The following is a 14803-nucleotide window of genomic DNA, read 5'->3' on the forward strand; positions in this document are numbered from 1 at the left end:
AAGCCTGGATGGGGTTGCCACGTGCTCACCAGGTCTGGTGGAGCCACATGCTCTCTGCAGTTACGCTGTTCTCAGGCGTACCTTCCAGCTTGAGCAAGCCTTATGTGAAGTTTTTAGGCTGAGTGGAAAGGTTGTCTCAGCACTCAAGTCTTACAGAGCCTGTCAGAAGGATACTACTGGCTGGTGTCTTCAGTTGAACATCTCCAGTGGCTAAAATGCAGAAATTGTTTTGAATTTCACCCCCTTTGTTTGTAGCTGGTTCTAATGATGTAATGTAACACTGCTTGTATCTCCCAATGTTTCCAGTGAGGAGACAGACATGTGGGTTTCTAACAAAATATCCCTACAGGGGTCAGTGTGGAGGTGTAGCAGCAAATCCTTCATCTGTATTGTTGGCATCACATGTGGGTTCACGTCTGGCTGCTCCACTTCCGACCAGTTCCCTGCTAGTGCATCTGCAACAGCAGTGAGGATCACTCAAATGTTTGGCCCCCTGCGACCCTTGTGAGACACCCAGATGCAGCCCTGGGCTCTTGGCTTCAGCTGGCTTAGCCCTGTCCACTGCAGCCATCTGGGTTGTGAATCAGCAGAAAACAAACAAACAAAAAAAGACAAAAAAAAAAAACTTCTCCATTGCTCTTTTTCTCTATAACTCTGATGTTCAAATAAATAATCTTTTTAAAAAAAAAATAATCCCGGAGTGCTGGAGAAGCTGGTTATGTACTTTTGGCTCTTTTTATTCCTCTACACAAAATAAGGGTCCAGGGAACGTCTTTTCTGTGTGGATTTATGCTGGTTTGGGGAAAGTGTGATATGCTCCAGGTAAAGCTGTTCCTATTACCCTTCTAACATGGCTGTGCTTGGTTCTGTGATCAGGGGGCATGTCTCAGCCCCACTGCTAAGTTCTGCTCTAGCTATGTGAGGAAAACCGGAGCCAGGGAACTCATTCTGTCATCTTGCCGATGTCATTCCTCCCCATCCTTTAGAATTCAGTGTGTAGTTATGCTGCATATGGTATCAATTGTGAGTAATAAATATACAAAAGAAAGCATTACAAGCCATTATTCTTTGTATTTGGCAGCTAATGAGCCAGATGAATAAACAAAGTTTGCACATTTGAAGCATTTCTATGCTGTAGAGAAAAACAATGAGTTACTAAAACAAAGCTGTTGGGGATACAGAGTATAGAAAGCGTTCATTTGATTTAAGAACACCTCAGAGCAGAGGAAGACTTGAATCCAGCTAGAAGACTGGAAAAGGAAAAGAATGTACGGACCTGCCAGGTATTCACAGCATAGGTCCAGAGACAGGAACGGCTGTGTTTGCTTATAAAATGCCAAGGACATTGGATTGCTGTAAAAAAAACACTGAAAAATAGAGAGCCTGGAAGCCTCGGAATCAAAATAACATAGGCTTACTGTATTTGTTCACTTATTAGAAAAGTAGAATTACAGGCAGAGATCTTCCATCCTCAAATGGCCACTTGGCTAGGGCTGAGCCAGACTGAAGTCAGAAGCCTTGAACTCCGTCCAGTCTCTCAAGTGAGTTACAGGGTCCCAAGTACTTATACCATGCTCCCCTGCTTTCCCAGGCCCACAACAGAATGCCAGATTGGAAGTGGGGCATCCAAGATTCAAACTGGAACTCCTATGCTGGTTCCATTATGCCACAGTGCTGCTTCCCTTACATTTATTCTTGACTACCCCGATGGCAAGCTAAGATCGTTAATCTTAGACCTCAGGCTGGGTTGTTTGGCATATCAGTATCCTTCCACCTGGGACACTGCATCTTGGATTAGACTCTCAGCTCTGCTTCCAGGGCCAGCTTTCTGGTAGTGTGCACACTGGGAAGCAGCAGGTGATGGCTCAGACTGTTCCGTTCATGCCATATGTGGAAGCCCCTGATTTTTCTCCCGGCTCTTGGCTGCTGCAGCCTGACCCGTCCTGGTTGGTGTGGGCATTTGGATTGTGACAGAGCAGATGGGAATCTGTCTCCATCACCTCTGTCCCTAACTCTGCCTTTCAAGTCAATAAATAAAAATTAAATCTTGCAGCCATAAGAATTGATTTTGGAAGCTGATGTCTTCATGTTTTCAGCATCATGGTCCTTGGTAATTATAAAGAAGTGCTTACATGTTAAATTATCATTCCATGGACCCGGCACGATAACGTAATGATTAAGGTCCTCGCCTTGAACACACCGGGATTCCATATGAGTGCTGGTTCTAATCCCGGCAGCTCCACTTCCTATCCAGTTCCCTGCTTGTGACCTGGGAGAGCAGTCAAGAAAGGCCAAAAACCTTGGAACGCTGCATCCAACTGGGAGACTCGAAAAGAACTTCCCGGCTCCTGGCTTCAAATCAGCGCAGCACCGGCCATTGTGGACACTTGGGGAATGAATCATTGGACAGAAGACCTTTCTCTTTGTCTCTCATCCTCTCTGTACATCTGCCTTTCCAATAAAAATAAATAAATCTTTAAAAAAATATATCATTCCATAGTGTAGATCTTTCACTCCTCTGTGTAATAGCTATCAGCTGAAATGTATTGTTAGCAGTAACAGGTAGTAACATGCATTTTATTTTGATTCAGTGCAATGCATTCACTCTTGCTGTCTTTCTTGACTCTTAAAATTTAATTGTATCCAAATAAATGCATTTGAATGATTTTTTTTCCTCCAAATTTAACAGTGATAGAAATGTGAAGATTTTTTTTCCCATGGTTGATTTCCTTTAATACAAATGTTTTTTGAGTAATCTTGCCGCTTACCTAAAGGTAATCTGAAAGAAGGCAACCTGTGCAAGAAGTAACTCAACATAGTGATAAAACAGAATGATAACAAATATAGAGGAGCCAGACTGATTGTCACATCAACTGATAATTGCATCAGAAAAAACATATTTTCCTAAGTTTTAACCAAATTTGTAACTTCAGAAAGACAATGATCGACCATACTCTGAATTAAAGATGCCCTTTTCATGTTATTTAAATGGGTTTTTTTCATTACTGTTTGCATATAAAAGAGCCTCTGATACAAATACAAAGTGACGCAAGGTGGATCCCGTACTATGCCATTTATTTTGGGGTACTGTAAAGTGTTTGACACTGTAGATTGAAAGCTGTACATTCATCGAATTTTATAAATATTATTATTGATGTAAAGAGAATGGATTTTTCTATGGTTCACAGGTACAATTCTAAGAATATAATGATAATTCTCTCTTTACGCTTTCTTGTTTAATTTTTGTGATAACATGTTTTTAACATATTTTGTAGTCACCAGCTTAATGCTGCAACAAATAAGGAGTCCAACAATAGAAAAACCACTGTTCAGAAAGAATACTGAAATGGACTGTAGACAGTTATCGACTCCCAAGATGTCAATGTCACTCATATGTGTTACACTTTATTGTACTATTCTTACTAGCTGCCGCAGTCAGAACATGTAATATTTGTCTTTCTGAGTCATGCTTATTTTCACTAAGCATAAGGGTTTCCAGTTGCCTCTATTTTGTTCCAAAAAGTAAGATGGAGTACTAGTCAGCCAGATATTTAGCCAAGTTGGGCACACTGAGTTTTCTTGTCTTCATCTAATTAGTGGTATTTGATTTGCTGTGTTTAACAGGCACTGCACTAAATGATTCAGAAAGTTGAGAGCTTGGGACTACATTATAGAGGGGTAGAGAACCTAAGAGGAAGTCAGTCATGCAGACTGAAGGTGGTATGTCCTGTGTGACAGCAAATCAGGGAAAGGGATGCTGGGTGGGTGTGGTGTGGAGGCTGCAATGTAATAGATAAAGTGGTCTAGGCAACCGCTGTTCAAAGGTCATGTTGAAGCGAAACCTTACTTCAAGAATTCACGTGAATATCTAGAGGAAAGCTGCTGAGCCTCAAGGCCAGAACTGACTCTACTATGTTTTAGGCCATGCAGAGGAGCGGGTAGGAGTGGTGGCAGTGAGGGGATACAGTAGTTGAGAAAAGCTGAGAGAGGCGACAGGTATTGGATCACCTGTGGCCTTAAATGTGTTGGAATCTTTGTTGCAATTCACATATCAACAATTCACTCATAACTGTGCAATTCAATGGTTTGTAATATATTTACAAAATTGTGCAATCGTCAACATAGAACTTTTTTTGTTCATAAAGAAACCTTGTACCCTTTATCTGTCATTCCTCCATCCCCTGATTGTCTCCCCAAAGAACTGCAAATCTACTTTTTGATTCCTTGGACTTGCCTATTCTACACATTTAATGTGAGTGGAATCATGAACCAGGTGTCTTTTGTGACACTTTGCGTGTTGCTGTCAGCGTTCCTCTGTCTTGACATGTGCGTTAGCATTTGTTCTTCAGTGTCAGAAGATTGGTGCTGGGCCTCCACGAGGACACCAGAGTCCATGGCTGCTCAAGTTCTTTCTGCAAAATGCTCTCATATTTGCATACACAGCCTTCCCATCTCCTCATACACTTTAGATCATCTCTAGATTATTGGTAAATATCTGATACAATGTGAATGCTTTGGTGGTGGTGGTTATATTGTTTAGGCAATGATGACAAGAAAAATATCATGCTTAGCAACTAAACAATTTGTTTAAAATGTCTTTTGTTTCTATGGTTGGTTGAGTCCATAGTACGAAACTCATGGGTATGGACGACTAATTGGACTCTATTAGAATGTCATTCTTGTTTCAGTTTTCAGTTGCCTAAGAACAATGATATGGAACATCTTTTCATGCACTTGAGCATCTATTGCCTTTCTTTGGAGAAATATCTATTCAGATTGTTTCCCATTTATAAATTGTGTTGACCATTCATTGTTGAGTTATAAAAATTCTTTACATTTTTGGATAGGTCTCGTATTGAATATATGAGTAGAAAATATTTTCTCCTATTCAGTATATACCAAAGGCGCAATAATGAATAAATCTGCTAGGGTCAGGCCTGGCGTGGTAGCCTAGTTGCTAAAGTCCTCGCTTTGCACACACACCTCATCTTGCACACTGGTTCATGTCCTGACTGCTCCACTTCCCATTCAGCTCCCTGCTTGTGGCCTAGGAAAGCAGTTGAGGATGGCCCAAAACCTTGGGACCCTGTACTTCCGTGGGAGACCCAGAGAAAGCTCCTGGTTCCTGGCTTCAGACTGGCTTAGCTCTCGCCTTTGTGGCCACTCAGGGAGTGAACCAGCAGATTGAAGATCTTTGTCTCTCCTTCTCTCTGTAAATCTGACTTTCAATAAAAATGAAACACATCTTTAGAAAAATGGGAAGGCCCCAAATTATATTTCTACCACTTTAAATTATTAAAATATGTCAAAATGAAATTAGATTTGTTTCATTACTTTATCACTTGTAAGTCCATCACAATGATTGGTGAATGTTTAATACCCGTTTTTTAAAGAATATATGAAATTATAAAATGTATAGCATATGACTCTTTGTTCAAAAAGTTTAGTGTTTGTTTTTTACATGTTGCAGATGGAAAAAGTGGAAGCAGATCTAACAAGGTCGAAGTCTCTTCGTGAGAAGCAGTCCAAGGAGTTTGTGTGGCAGCTGGACGATGTCAGACAACGGTATGAACAGCAGGTTGGTCTTTCCTTTGGATTATAGCAGTTTTTAATTTTTAATTGTTATAAAAATAGTGAACCATCATTTTTTTATCACAAGGCATCTGCATACTGTAAATATGACTAAGAGTTTTTATTAGTGATATGTTTGAAATTTGGCAAATATTTGTTTCACTAAGTTCCTAAAAGCAGAATTTTGGGTGCCAGTTAATATGCCAGCTACACTTAAACCAGCACTAGTGGTAACTGATGGAGAAATTAGATTTCCTCTCTTACAGAACCAACATTTTGATGGAGAATCAGCCTATCATCAGAGAATGAAATAATTTTGAAGAGGGATTTGTAAATGAGAAAACAGGCTGCCTTTATAGACTTTGCTAGGTGGAGAACAGGAAGTGAAGTGCCTTGGGTGAATGGTCAGGGGAGAGGCCTAAAGGCAGAGGCAGATGTAGCATTCTGTGGACGAATGCAGCTCCAGGGTGAGAGAACAGCAAGTGCAGGGGCTTGAGAAGAGAGCAGGTGGGGGTGTTGAAGGAGCTAAGTGAAGCTGGGGAGGGCTCCTGTATGAGGAGGTTCCAGCTGCAGAGAGGGGCTGGGCCACACTCAGCCAAAGCCAGGTTTTGTTTTCAGCACCCAACCTCTGCTTAATAAAAAAAATATATATATATTTTCTTCTTCTAAAAGTATATTCTTTCTCAATCCCTGAATAAAAAGCTATTTTGATTGTCATCATTACAAAGATTAAAACACTTTTGAATAGGTTTTTTATAATAAAACAATTGTATATCAAAATGATAATCCAGCTTTAAAATTCTTAGTTCGTGTTACTTCATGATATACTAAGTATTAAGGCTGCCACAATGGAAATAACATTTCAATGGAATAACAATAGTGTGAAAACTCATAGGATATAGAAGAACTAGTGCTTTGGGGGCAAATTTACAGGAATATGCACTAGTATTAGAAAGAAGACATGTCAATGATTTAAATAGCTCACCTACAAAAGCAAGAAAAGATGGGCAAGTCAAGCCAAAAATTAGCAAGAATCAGAATAGAGAATCTGAAACCAATAGTAGTAGGTATCATTATTCTCATTTAACAGTTGAAGAAATTGAAGCAGAGAATATGAGTACCTTGTCAAGTCGCACTCTTTAGTGACACTGCCGTGGTTCAGTGGATAAAGGTTGAGTTACTGTGCTTTTTTATCTAGTCGAGAAGAAATTGGGGAAATTTTCCAGAAAATAAAACAAAGGGCAGAGAGGCAGAATAGGTGAGAGGCTCCGTGAATCATTCAAGATGAACATCGCCATGTTGTCTGGAGTGCGGGGAGGAAACAGAGAAATCAAAGGAAGGAAGCTTATTAAGAAAGTATCACAAGAAATATTTGTGGAGCCAAAGAAAAGGTTCAATGGACTACCTCTCTGGAATTTTAAAGAACTAAGGGCAAAGGAAAAGTCTTCAACATGGAAGTGGCATCTTGACTGTTTCCTGTGAGATTGGTTCTTGTTTGGCTAACTGTGCAGTTCTGCATCAGTGTTTGAATGCGTTGTCACAAAGTACGTATGACTTTGTACAGAGATGCAAACTTTAGGTTTGTCTTGCAGCCTTGGTAAATCGGGCACTCCAAGCCCACATTTTTCTCATGGCTGCAGTCAACAGGAGTTGTGAATTAGTCAGGAAGGAAATATAGTCTTAGCAATATAAAGGTCTTCATGAAACAATGTGTATACAATCATAGTAAACAAATGCTATTTGTTACAATTCAACTTTCAAAATTAGACAGGGTTATAGACTGGAACATAAATTTAATTAGCCTCATTGTAGCAATAAAGTTAGAGGTTACAGAAGTTATTTAAATGTAAGAAAGCAACAGAAATGCAAGGAGATGGAGAACGATAAAAGCAGTGAGGAATTAATGCTATGAAGTAATCTGCCCATGTAATCAAACAATACATGGAAGATTTAGTTTAACTCTTTGAAAATATGAGGTCAACCTGCAGAAGAAACTGAGAAGGATGAATGAGAAAAGATGTGAATGTAAATCCCCATTTGTCATGGGAGAAGAACCGGAAGCAACATGGTAACTTAGAAAAGAGCTAAACAGCGATGGGATATACAGATGAGGAAGAATAACATACCAGTTGAGGTGCCCACATCGCACATCAGTGTCTGTGTTCAACTCCCAGCTGTTAGCTCCCGATTCCAGCTTCCTGCTCAGGTAGAACCTGTGGCAGTAGCAAGTAATGTCTCGGATAATTGGTCCTGAGCACCCACATGGAGGACCTGAATTGAATTCCTGGCCTTCCATTTTTGCCTGGTTCAGTGCTATCTAAAACAAACAAATGGAAACACGCACAAACACACACACACACACACATTCCCTTTTTCTCTCTTTGCGTCAATAGTGCCTGAAATACTTCAATACATTGATAAATTGGATAATTTGAAATTCTGTATGTATATCCTATTGATTTAGGAACTTAATTTGTATAGTGTTTACAAATTTAATTTTTTATAATTTATTCTGTAAAACTATTTACACATGTGCACAAAGATATATGCTTATGTGTGTGTGTGTATACTAAACATTTATTTATTTTTATTGTAAAGGCAGATTTATAGAGAGAAGGAGTTAGAGAAAAATCTTCCATCTGTTGGCCTACTCTCTAAGTGGCCACAATTGGCAGAGATAAGCCAATCTGAAGCCAGGAGCCAGGAACTTCTTCTGGGTCTCCCACATGGATGCAGGGTCCCAAGGTTTTGGGCCGTCCTCCACTGCTTTCCCAGGTCACAATCAGGGGCTGGATGAGAAGTAGAGCAGCCGTGATATGAACCAGCACCCTTATAGGGTGTTAGCATGTGCAAGGTGAAGATTTAGCCATTGCGCCATTGCACTGGGTCCATGTTTGCATGTATCAATGAAGGATTTTTGGTAGTAGTTTTAAAAATTATAAATAAAAATATTGATTGCATAAAGTGTTCTAAATCCATATTATGGAATACTATACTGTGTTAAAAACATCTAATATACATCTAATTTACATCTATAGGTGCCAACATACATAGATACCTGAGATAGATTAATAGGAGTAAGCATATATTAGAACACTTTGTAAATTATGATATTTATGTAATTAAAACACATATAATTATGCTACATATAATTAGATACATAAATTTAAAAATCTGGAAGACTACACATATATCTGGAAAAGGCATAGAGTTATGAGTTAGGGGTTTGATTAATTGAGATTTTTCATTTTAACCTTTAAAGTTTTTTACTTGAAATTTCATGACCTGTATGTCTCAAGTGATACTTAGATAATTAAGGCATTAAAGCTACAAATTTACATCATATTTAGCATTTTCAGTGAGTATAATCTTGGGTTAATGAAATAAAAAATTAATTCAATTTATACATAGTGTAACATAACCATAAGGGGGCGGCTTTGTGGTGTAGTGGGTTAAGCCACCGCCTACAATGACAGCATCCCATAAATGCTGTTTCAAATCCCAGCTACTCTTTTTTTTTTTTCTGTAGAAGTGGATCTTTTAATTGTTTTTTACAGATTAATTAATCAATAGGTCTCTTGACCACTGTAGAGTAAGGCTGTTTGGTAGTTTTCAGAAACATCATAGTAATGTCAGTTTTCCCATTTAGTTTGTAGCCTATAATGATTTGAAGCTGCTTATATGAAATCGCTGTCAAACAAGTAAAAGATCCCTTTCTGACCTGCATAGACTGGTACTGCTCCCTGGGGAATCTTTGCATTGTTCTTTTGTTTGCTGTTTCTCTTTCCATGCATCTTGATCCTCTGTGTCATCTGTATTTTCTCAGCATGGTGCTGCTTACGGTAGAGCTTAGCCTTCAGACCAGTCATCCTTTTTGCCTTCTTTGAATGTTCATCAACCTCCCAGCTTTCTTTTTCTCATGGTAATCCAAACAATGCTCATAGTGTTTATGGTATAATGCAGCATATTTGTTTTGTGGCAGGGTGATTGCCTTAGAAACACTGGGTACTACCTCATGGCTGTGAAGAACTTCCAAACTTTCAGCTCCTCCACTTCTGATCCAGTTCCCTGCTCATGCACCTGGGAAAAGCAGCACCAGCACACACTTGGGAGATGCAGGTGGAGTTCCATCTAGCCATTTCAGGAATGACTCAGTGAATGGAGGATCTCTGTCTCCCTTTTCTCTCTCCTACCTCTTTTTGTTTCTCAGTATTCCTTTCTCTCCCTCTGCCTGACTTTCAAGTAAATAAATCTTTAATAAAAAGAGACAACCAAGAGGCTAAAAGCCTGAAACCTCAGAGACAGAAGGTGGGGCATAAGCAGAATGCTTTCACAGGTGCCACCGTCTGGTAATTTGACGGTTTCTAACTGATACAGCTAGTGCAGTAGGGTTATTTCGCTGAGTTCTCTTTCTCCTCTTTCTTCTTCTTTTTTGAAAGACTTATTCATTTATTTGAAATTCAAAGTTAAAAACAGAGTCTTCCATCCACTGATTTACTCCCAATGGCTGCAAATGGCCAGGACTGAGCTAAGCCACAGCCAAGAATCGGGAACCCCATTCATGTTTCCCCAGTGGGTTGGCAGGGCCCAAACACCTGGACTCTCTTCTGCTGCTCTTGCTTAGGCCACCAGTAGGGAGCTAGATCGGAATTGAAGCAATGGATACATGAACTGGCAATATGGACGCCATCATCCCAGGCAAGTGGTGTTACCCCATACACAACAAAGGCCCCATTGTCAGAGTCTTTTAAGAATAGTGGTGTAATTTTAGAAATATGTAAGTAACTTCTAATGAATACATGATGGCAACTGGAGGTCAATTCTGACACATGCCAGCCCAAAGAGATATAAGTGTTTCCACTGAAAAAACAATGTATCTACAGAGCCAGGCAGGGTGTTTTGCACATCATTAGTGCTGGCACGAAGATTGCTTGGGAAATGTCTTCGCTCCCTGCTTAATGCATGCGCAGCCCTGTCCTCCATAGCCTTTACCTCCCTACACAAAATGTCTTCCAATGCGGTTCTGATAGGGATTGGGCTGTGAAATCCACAGTGTTCCCTCATCACCTGTTTGAGATCTGCTGCTCTGTCTCTGTTCCTGATCGAATCAAATAAAACAAAACAAAGCAACAACCCTGTGAAGAAATGAGCAAAGAAAATTAACAGACATTTTTCTTTTTTTTTAATTTGTATCTTGTTAAAAATTTGTACTTATCATCATCATCATCATTTTATGATAGAGTTCCGTAGGCCCTGGGATTTCCCTTAACCCCTCGCTGAGTTTCCAGGTAACACAAATGGTCCTAATAACTTTCAGACTGTGGTTACTTTCAATTGACAGTATCTGTGAAAGAAACAGTGTATCCTGGAATACAGACCTCACCTTTAGAAATAGCTATTTAATTCTTTTTTTTTTACATAAACAAATCCTTCTTTATTTTGAATTTTATGGTATAATTCCACAGGGTCTGGAATTTCACTTCCCTCTCCACAAATTCCCTCCCCCGCCCATGGCTGATTTTCCACATTTTATTACAACAGTATAGTGCTTCATATGCAGGCATAAGTCCATCATTATGTTATTTAAGTGTGTCTTGATATTGCTGGTACAGACAATGCCAGACAGTCCAGAATCCTATTGTCAAGATATATCCAACAGTTTCATTGGGAGTCCATCTTTGATTTGGAAATAGAGATGTATCACATCTGGATATGATAGTCTCTATTACACAATCACTATACATTCTCATTAAATGAGAAGCCAGGAAACAAATTTAATAACAGGAATGAAGGTAAAACAAAAAATTTACAACACCATCAAGTTCAGTAACATGCTACTGAATAACCAATGTGTTGATGAGGAAATGAAAAAGAAAACACAAAAGCTTCTTGGGTAAAGTGATGCTACTTGGTGATGGATGAGTCAGTGAAGAATTTGATAAGAGAAAGCAAACTATTTGGAATAAATGAAAATTTAAAAAAAATATCAAAACCAATGAGTTGCAGCAAAAACAGTATGGAATGGGTAATTGATCTTAGAATTTGCATGAAGGCTTCCTAATATCAGAGAAAGCATATGGTTTTTGTCCTTTTGGGATTGACTTATTTCACTGAGCATAATGTTCTCTAGTTTGGACCATCTAGTTGCAAATGGTAGAATTTCATTCATTTTTTATTGAAAAGCCATATATACAGAGAGGAGGAGAGACACAGGAAGAAGATCTTCCATCCACCGAGTTACTCCCCAAGTAGCCACAACGACCAGAGCTGAGCCAATCCAAAGCCAGGAGCCACTGCAACCCGTGGGTTCTCTCTGATGTAATGCAACCTTCATGCAAAATACAAGATCAATAGATATATATGTAAATATGCGTATACTTATCTAGAGAAACTGTTTAATGGAGGCATGTATATTGTGAAGTGAAGATATATTGCAGTATGCATCTCCACGTGTAAATAAAAATGGACTCCCAGTATAGCAAACACATCTTCACAATAGTATGCTGGACTTTCTACAATGTCATGATACAGTTAAATGGAAGAGTGATGGACTTTATGACTGTTGTTGAAGGACTATGCTATTGTTATAATATAGGGAGAAACAATAGAGAGAAGGAGATATGGGAAGTGTGGAAGGGGAAATCCCTGAGCCTAAAAAAAACTGTATCATGAAGGAAAAAAAAAAAGGAAACAAAGTAGCTTATTCTTAAAGACAGTTCAAAGGTTCAGTAGTTTCTGAACATTGGCATACCCAACTTCCTAGGTTAGAGCATCTGTCAGAGTGTGCCAAAGCGAGCTGTCCTGCCACTAAGATTCTGAGACTTTCTGTTCATTTGCCTCATTATACACTAAGCCCTCCCTTGACATTCAGACTTCTCTGGTCCCAGCTCTGGCTTTGTCCTTTTTTTGGGGGGTGGGGGATGGGGGGTGGGGGGTGGGAACAGAAGTGTGTCCATTTATTAACAATATCATAATACTCAATATTTATTCACTTAAAACCTTGGACTCTTGGAAACAGCTACAATGTGCTGCTTTTTTTTTTTTGGTGATCAATAGCCAAGGTTTATTCACAGCATTAATTTTTTTTTTAAATTAAGTTCATTGCATTATGTGACACAGTGTTATGGGCACTGGGATTCCCCCACCCCTCCCCGAACCCTCTCCCCATGGTGGATTTCTCCACCTTGCTGCATTACTACAGTTCAAATTCAGTTGAGGTTCTTTCATTGGAAGTATTTACCAAGCATAAAGTCCAGCGTCTTATTATCCTAGTGGGTTCAACGATTTCTTGGTGAGACCATCTCTGGTCTGAAGGTAAACTCTGGCTTTGTCCTTACACACGTGACTAGCAGTATTTCCTTGTGTCTGGGCTTCTCCCCACACTCTTAGTTTCCATTCAAATAGGAATGTGATGATCATAGCACTTCACGATAGGAGGGGTTTGGATGCTCTGAAACCAGGCTGTGTTCATTTTGGGGAGGTGAGCAGGAGCTGGACGTTTCTGAGGCTACATCATGTTTCCAGGAGCCTTGGGTTCTAGCCTGTTTGGTGGAAGAGATCAGTAGTGTACATTCATGTTAAAACAAACATAAGGCTTTCCTGTTTTGTAAAATGCAAAATACTCATGAATTTTTAAGATAAAATGGGTCATTTCAAAGAAACTTGCAGCTCGCTGAAGCTTCTGCAGGCAATGCCCTCGGACCCCCAGGGAGGCACTGTCCAACCTCACTGCTGCTGGGGGTCTTAGGGTGAAAGTTTAAGAAGCTCATCCTGCCCAATCCTCACATTTTCTAATGAGAGAATTGATATTCCGAGGGAATGAATGACTTGTGTCTTCTGGACCTTCTTTTCTTTCTATTTTCCTTCTACAGTTTGAATTTTTCTGCCCCTCCCATAGAGAAAACGCCATGCCAGAAACTGCAATGAAGTGAAAAAAGCAAAGCGCCAAAATGCAGTCATCAAGTGTGCAGATGTAGAAAGAAAAACATCAAACACATGGGATAAATACTCACGTGAATATCCTGCAGGGCCCAAGCTTTCATCAAGATTTCCTGTTCTTTTTCTGTGTGACCCTCTGGAACAAATAGACAGTTCTAATTGTTGTTTCACAAACCTCATTTAAGTTGGAAACAAACAGTCAACTAGGACTTCCTAAACTAGGGAGCTTTGGAAGACCGTCCCTTCATGGTTTTATTTAATCCTGTCCTTTGCATTTTTGCAATTCACCACCAAATTTTTCAAAAGAAATGCAGGTCTGCAGATATGCAAGTGATCAGATTCTCCGGAAGGAAGAAATGTTCATCGCCAATGAATAATAATAAAAAACAAAACAAACAAAAAACACATAAGGGCCAAACTGTTAGTGTTACCATTATTTGAACATAATAATATTCTTATTATTATTGTTATTATTTGCAAAGACTGTCTCAAAGACAAAGCAGACAGTATGTCAGGTAAATAAGTAGGAATTTAAGTTACCTTGAGTTGATATGTTTAAAAAACTAATAGCGTGTGATTACCCATCTTTTCCTTTGTACAATATTTTAGTCAATAGTTATTTAGGTAATATAGCTTAAAAACATACACCTCTTTTAAATCGGGCTAGTTGGTCTATACTGGGAAGGGTAAGAGTGAAGAGCAACAGATAGAGCATGAATTCCCAAACAGGTGGAAAAGTGTGGTTAAGACCCAGATCACAGGTGAATGTGCCGAATGTAGGGACCAAGATAGGCGTCTGCTGTAACCAGTACACACGGGTACCCAGTGTGTAGAGCTGCGATTGGCACGTGAGAATACCCTTGATAGTGGAGGCTTCTCTTTGTGAGAGTCATATCATTTCATTTCTTGAGATTATGGAAGTACATGGAAAGGACTAATGAAAGTGGAAATTGTTGCAAATTATTTTAATGATGGCAACATGATCTCACTAGAACACTTGGTAAATTCCTCTTTAGTGTTGAGGGCCCCAAGGAGGGTAATGAACATGAACCTGCACAAACCCCCTGCCGAAAATCACTTCAAAATGGATTTTCGTAAGATGTATGATTTCTGAACATGTATAATTTGTACATCCAGTATGCTGCTTTCATTCTTCATGGCTTGTTCTTCTAACTCATCATATTTGTATGGTCTTTCCTACTTGGCATTGCCTTTTCCATTTTGTGAACAATTATGTTTGAGCCCCACCTGCGTGTCAACCATGCTGCTGCTCAGAGGTGATTGAGACCAATGC

At 39.4% G+C, this 14803-nt stretch overlaps 1 protein-coding gene across 1 annotated transcript in view; it reads left to right on the forward strand.

Annotated features, from left to right (window-relative positions):
* Positions 1-14803, forward strand: part of CEP112 (centrosomal protein 112) — a 362513-nt gene that overhangs the window by 140934 nt on the left and 206776 nt on the right. Inside the window, exon 18 of the mRNA XM_040989545.1 lies at positions 5471-5578. Coding sequence (XP_040845479.1) covers positions 5471-5578 — 108 coding nt within the window. The remainder of the gene's footprint in view (positions 1-5470; positions 5579-14803) is intronic.

Source organism: Ochotona curzoniae, unplaced genomic scaffold (genome assembly GCF_017591425.1).
Source record: "Ochotona curzoniae isolate NIBS_2020 unplaced genomic scaffold, NIBS_Ocur_1.0 contig_523, whole genome shotgun sequence".
Lineage (NCBI taxonomy): Eukaryota > Metazoa > Chordata > Mammalia > Lagomorpha > Ochotonidae > Ochotona > Ochotona curzoniae.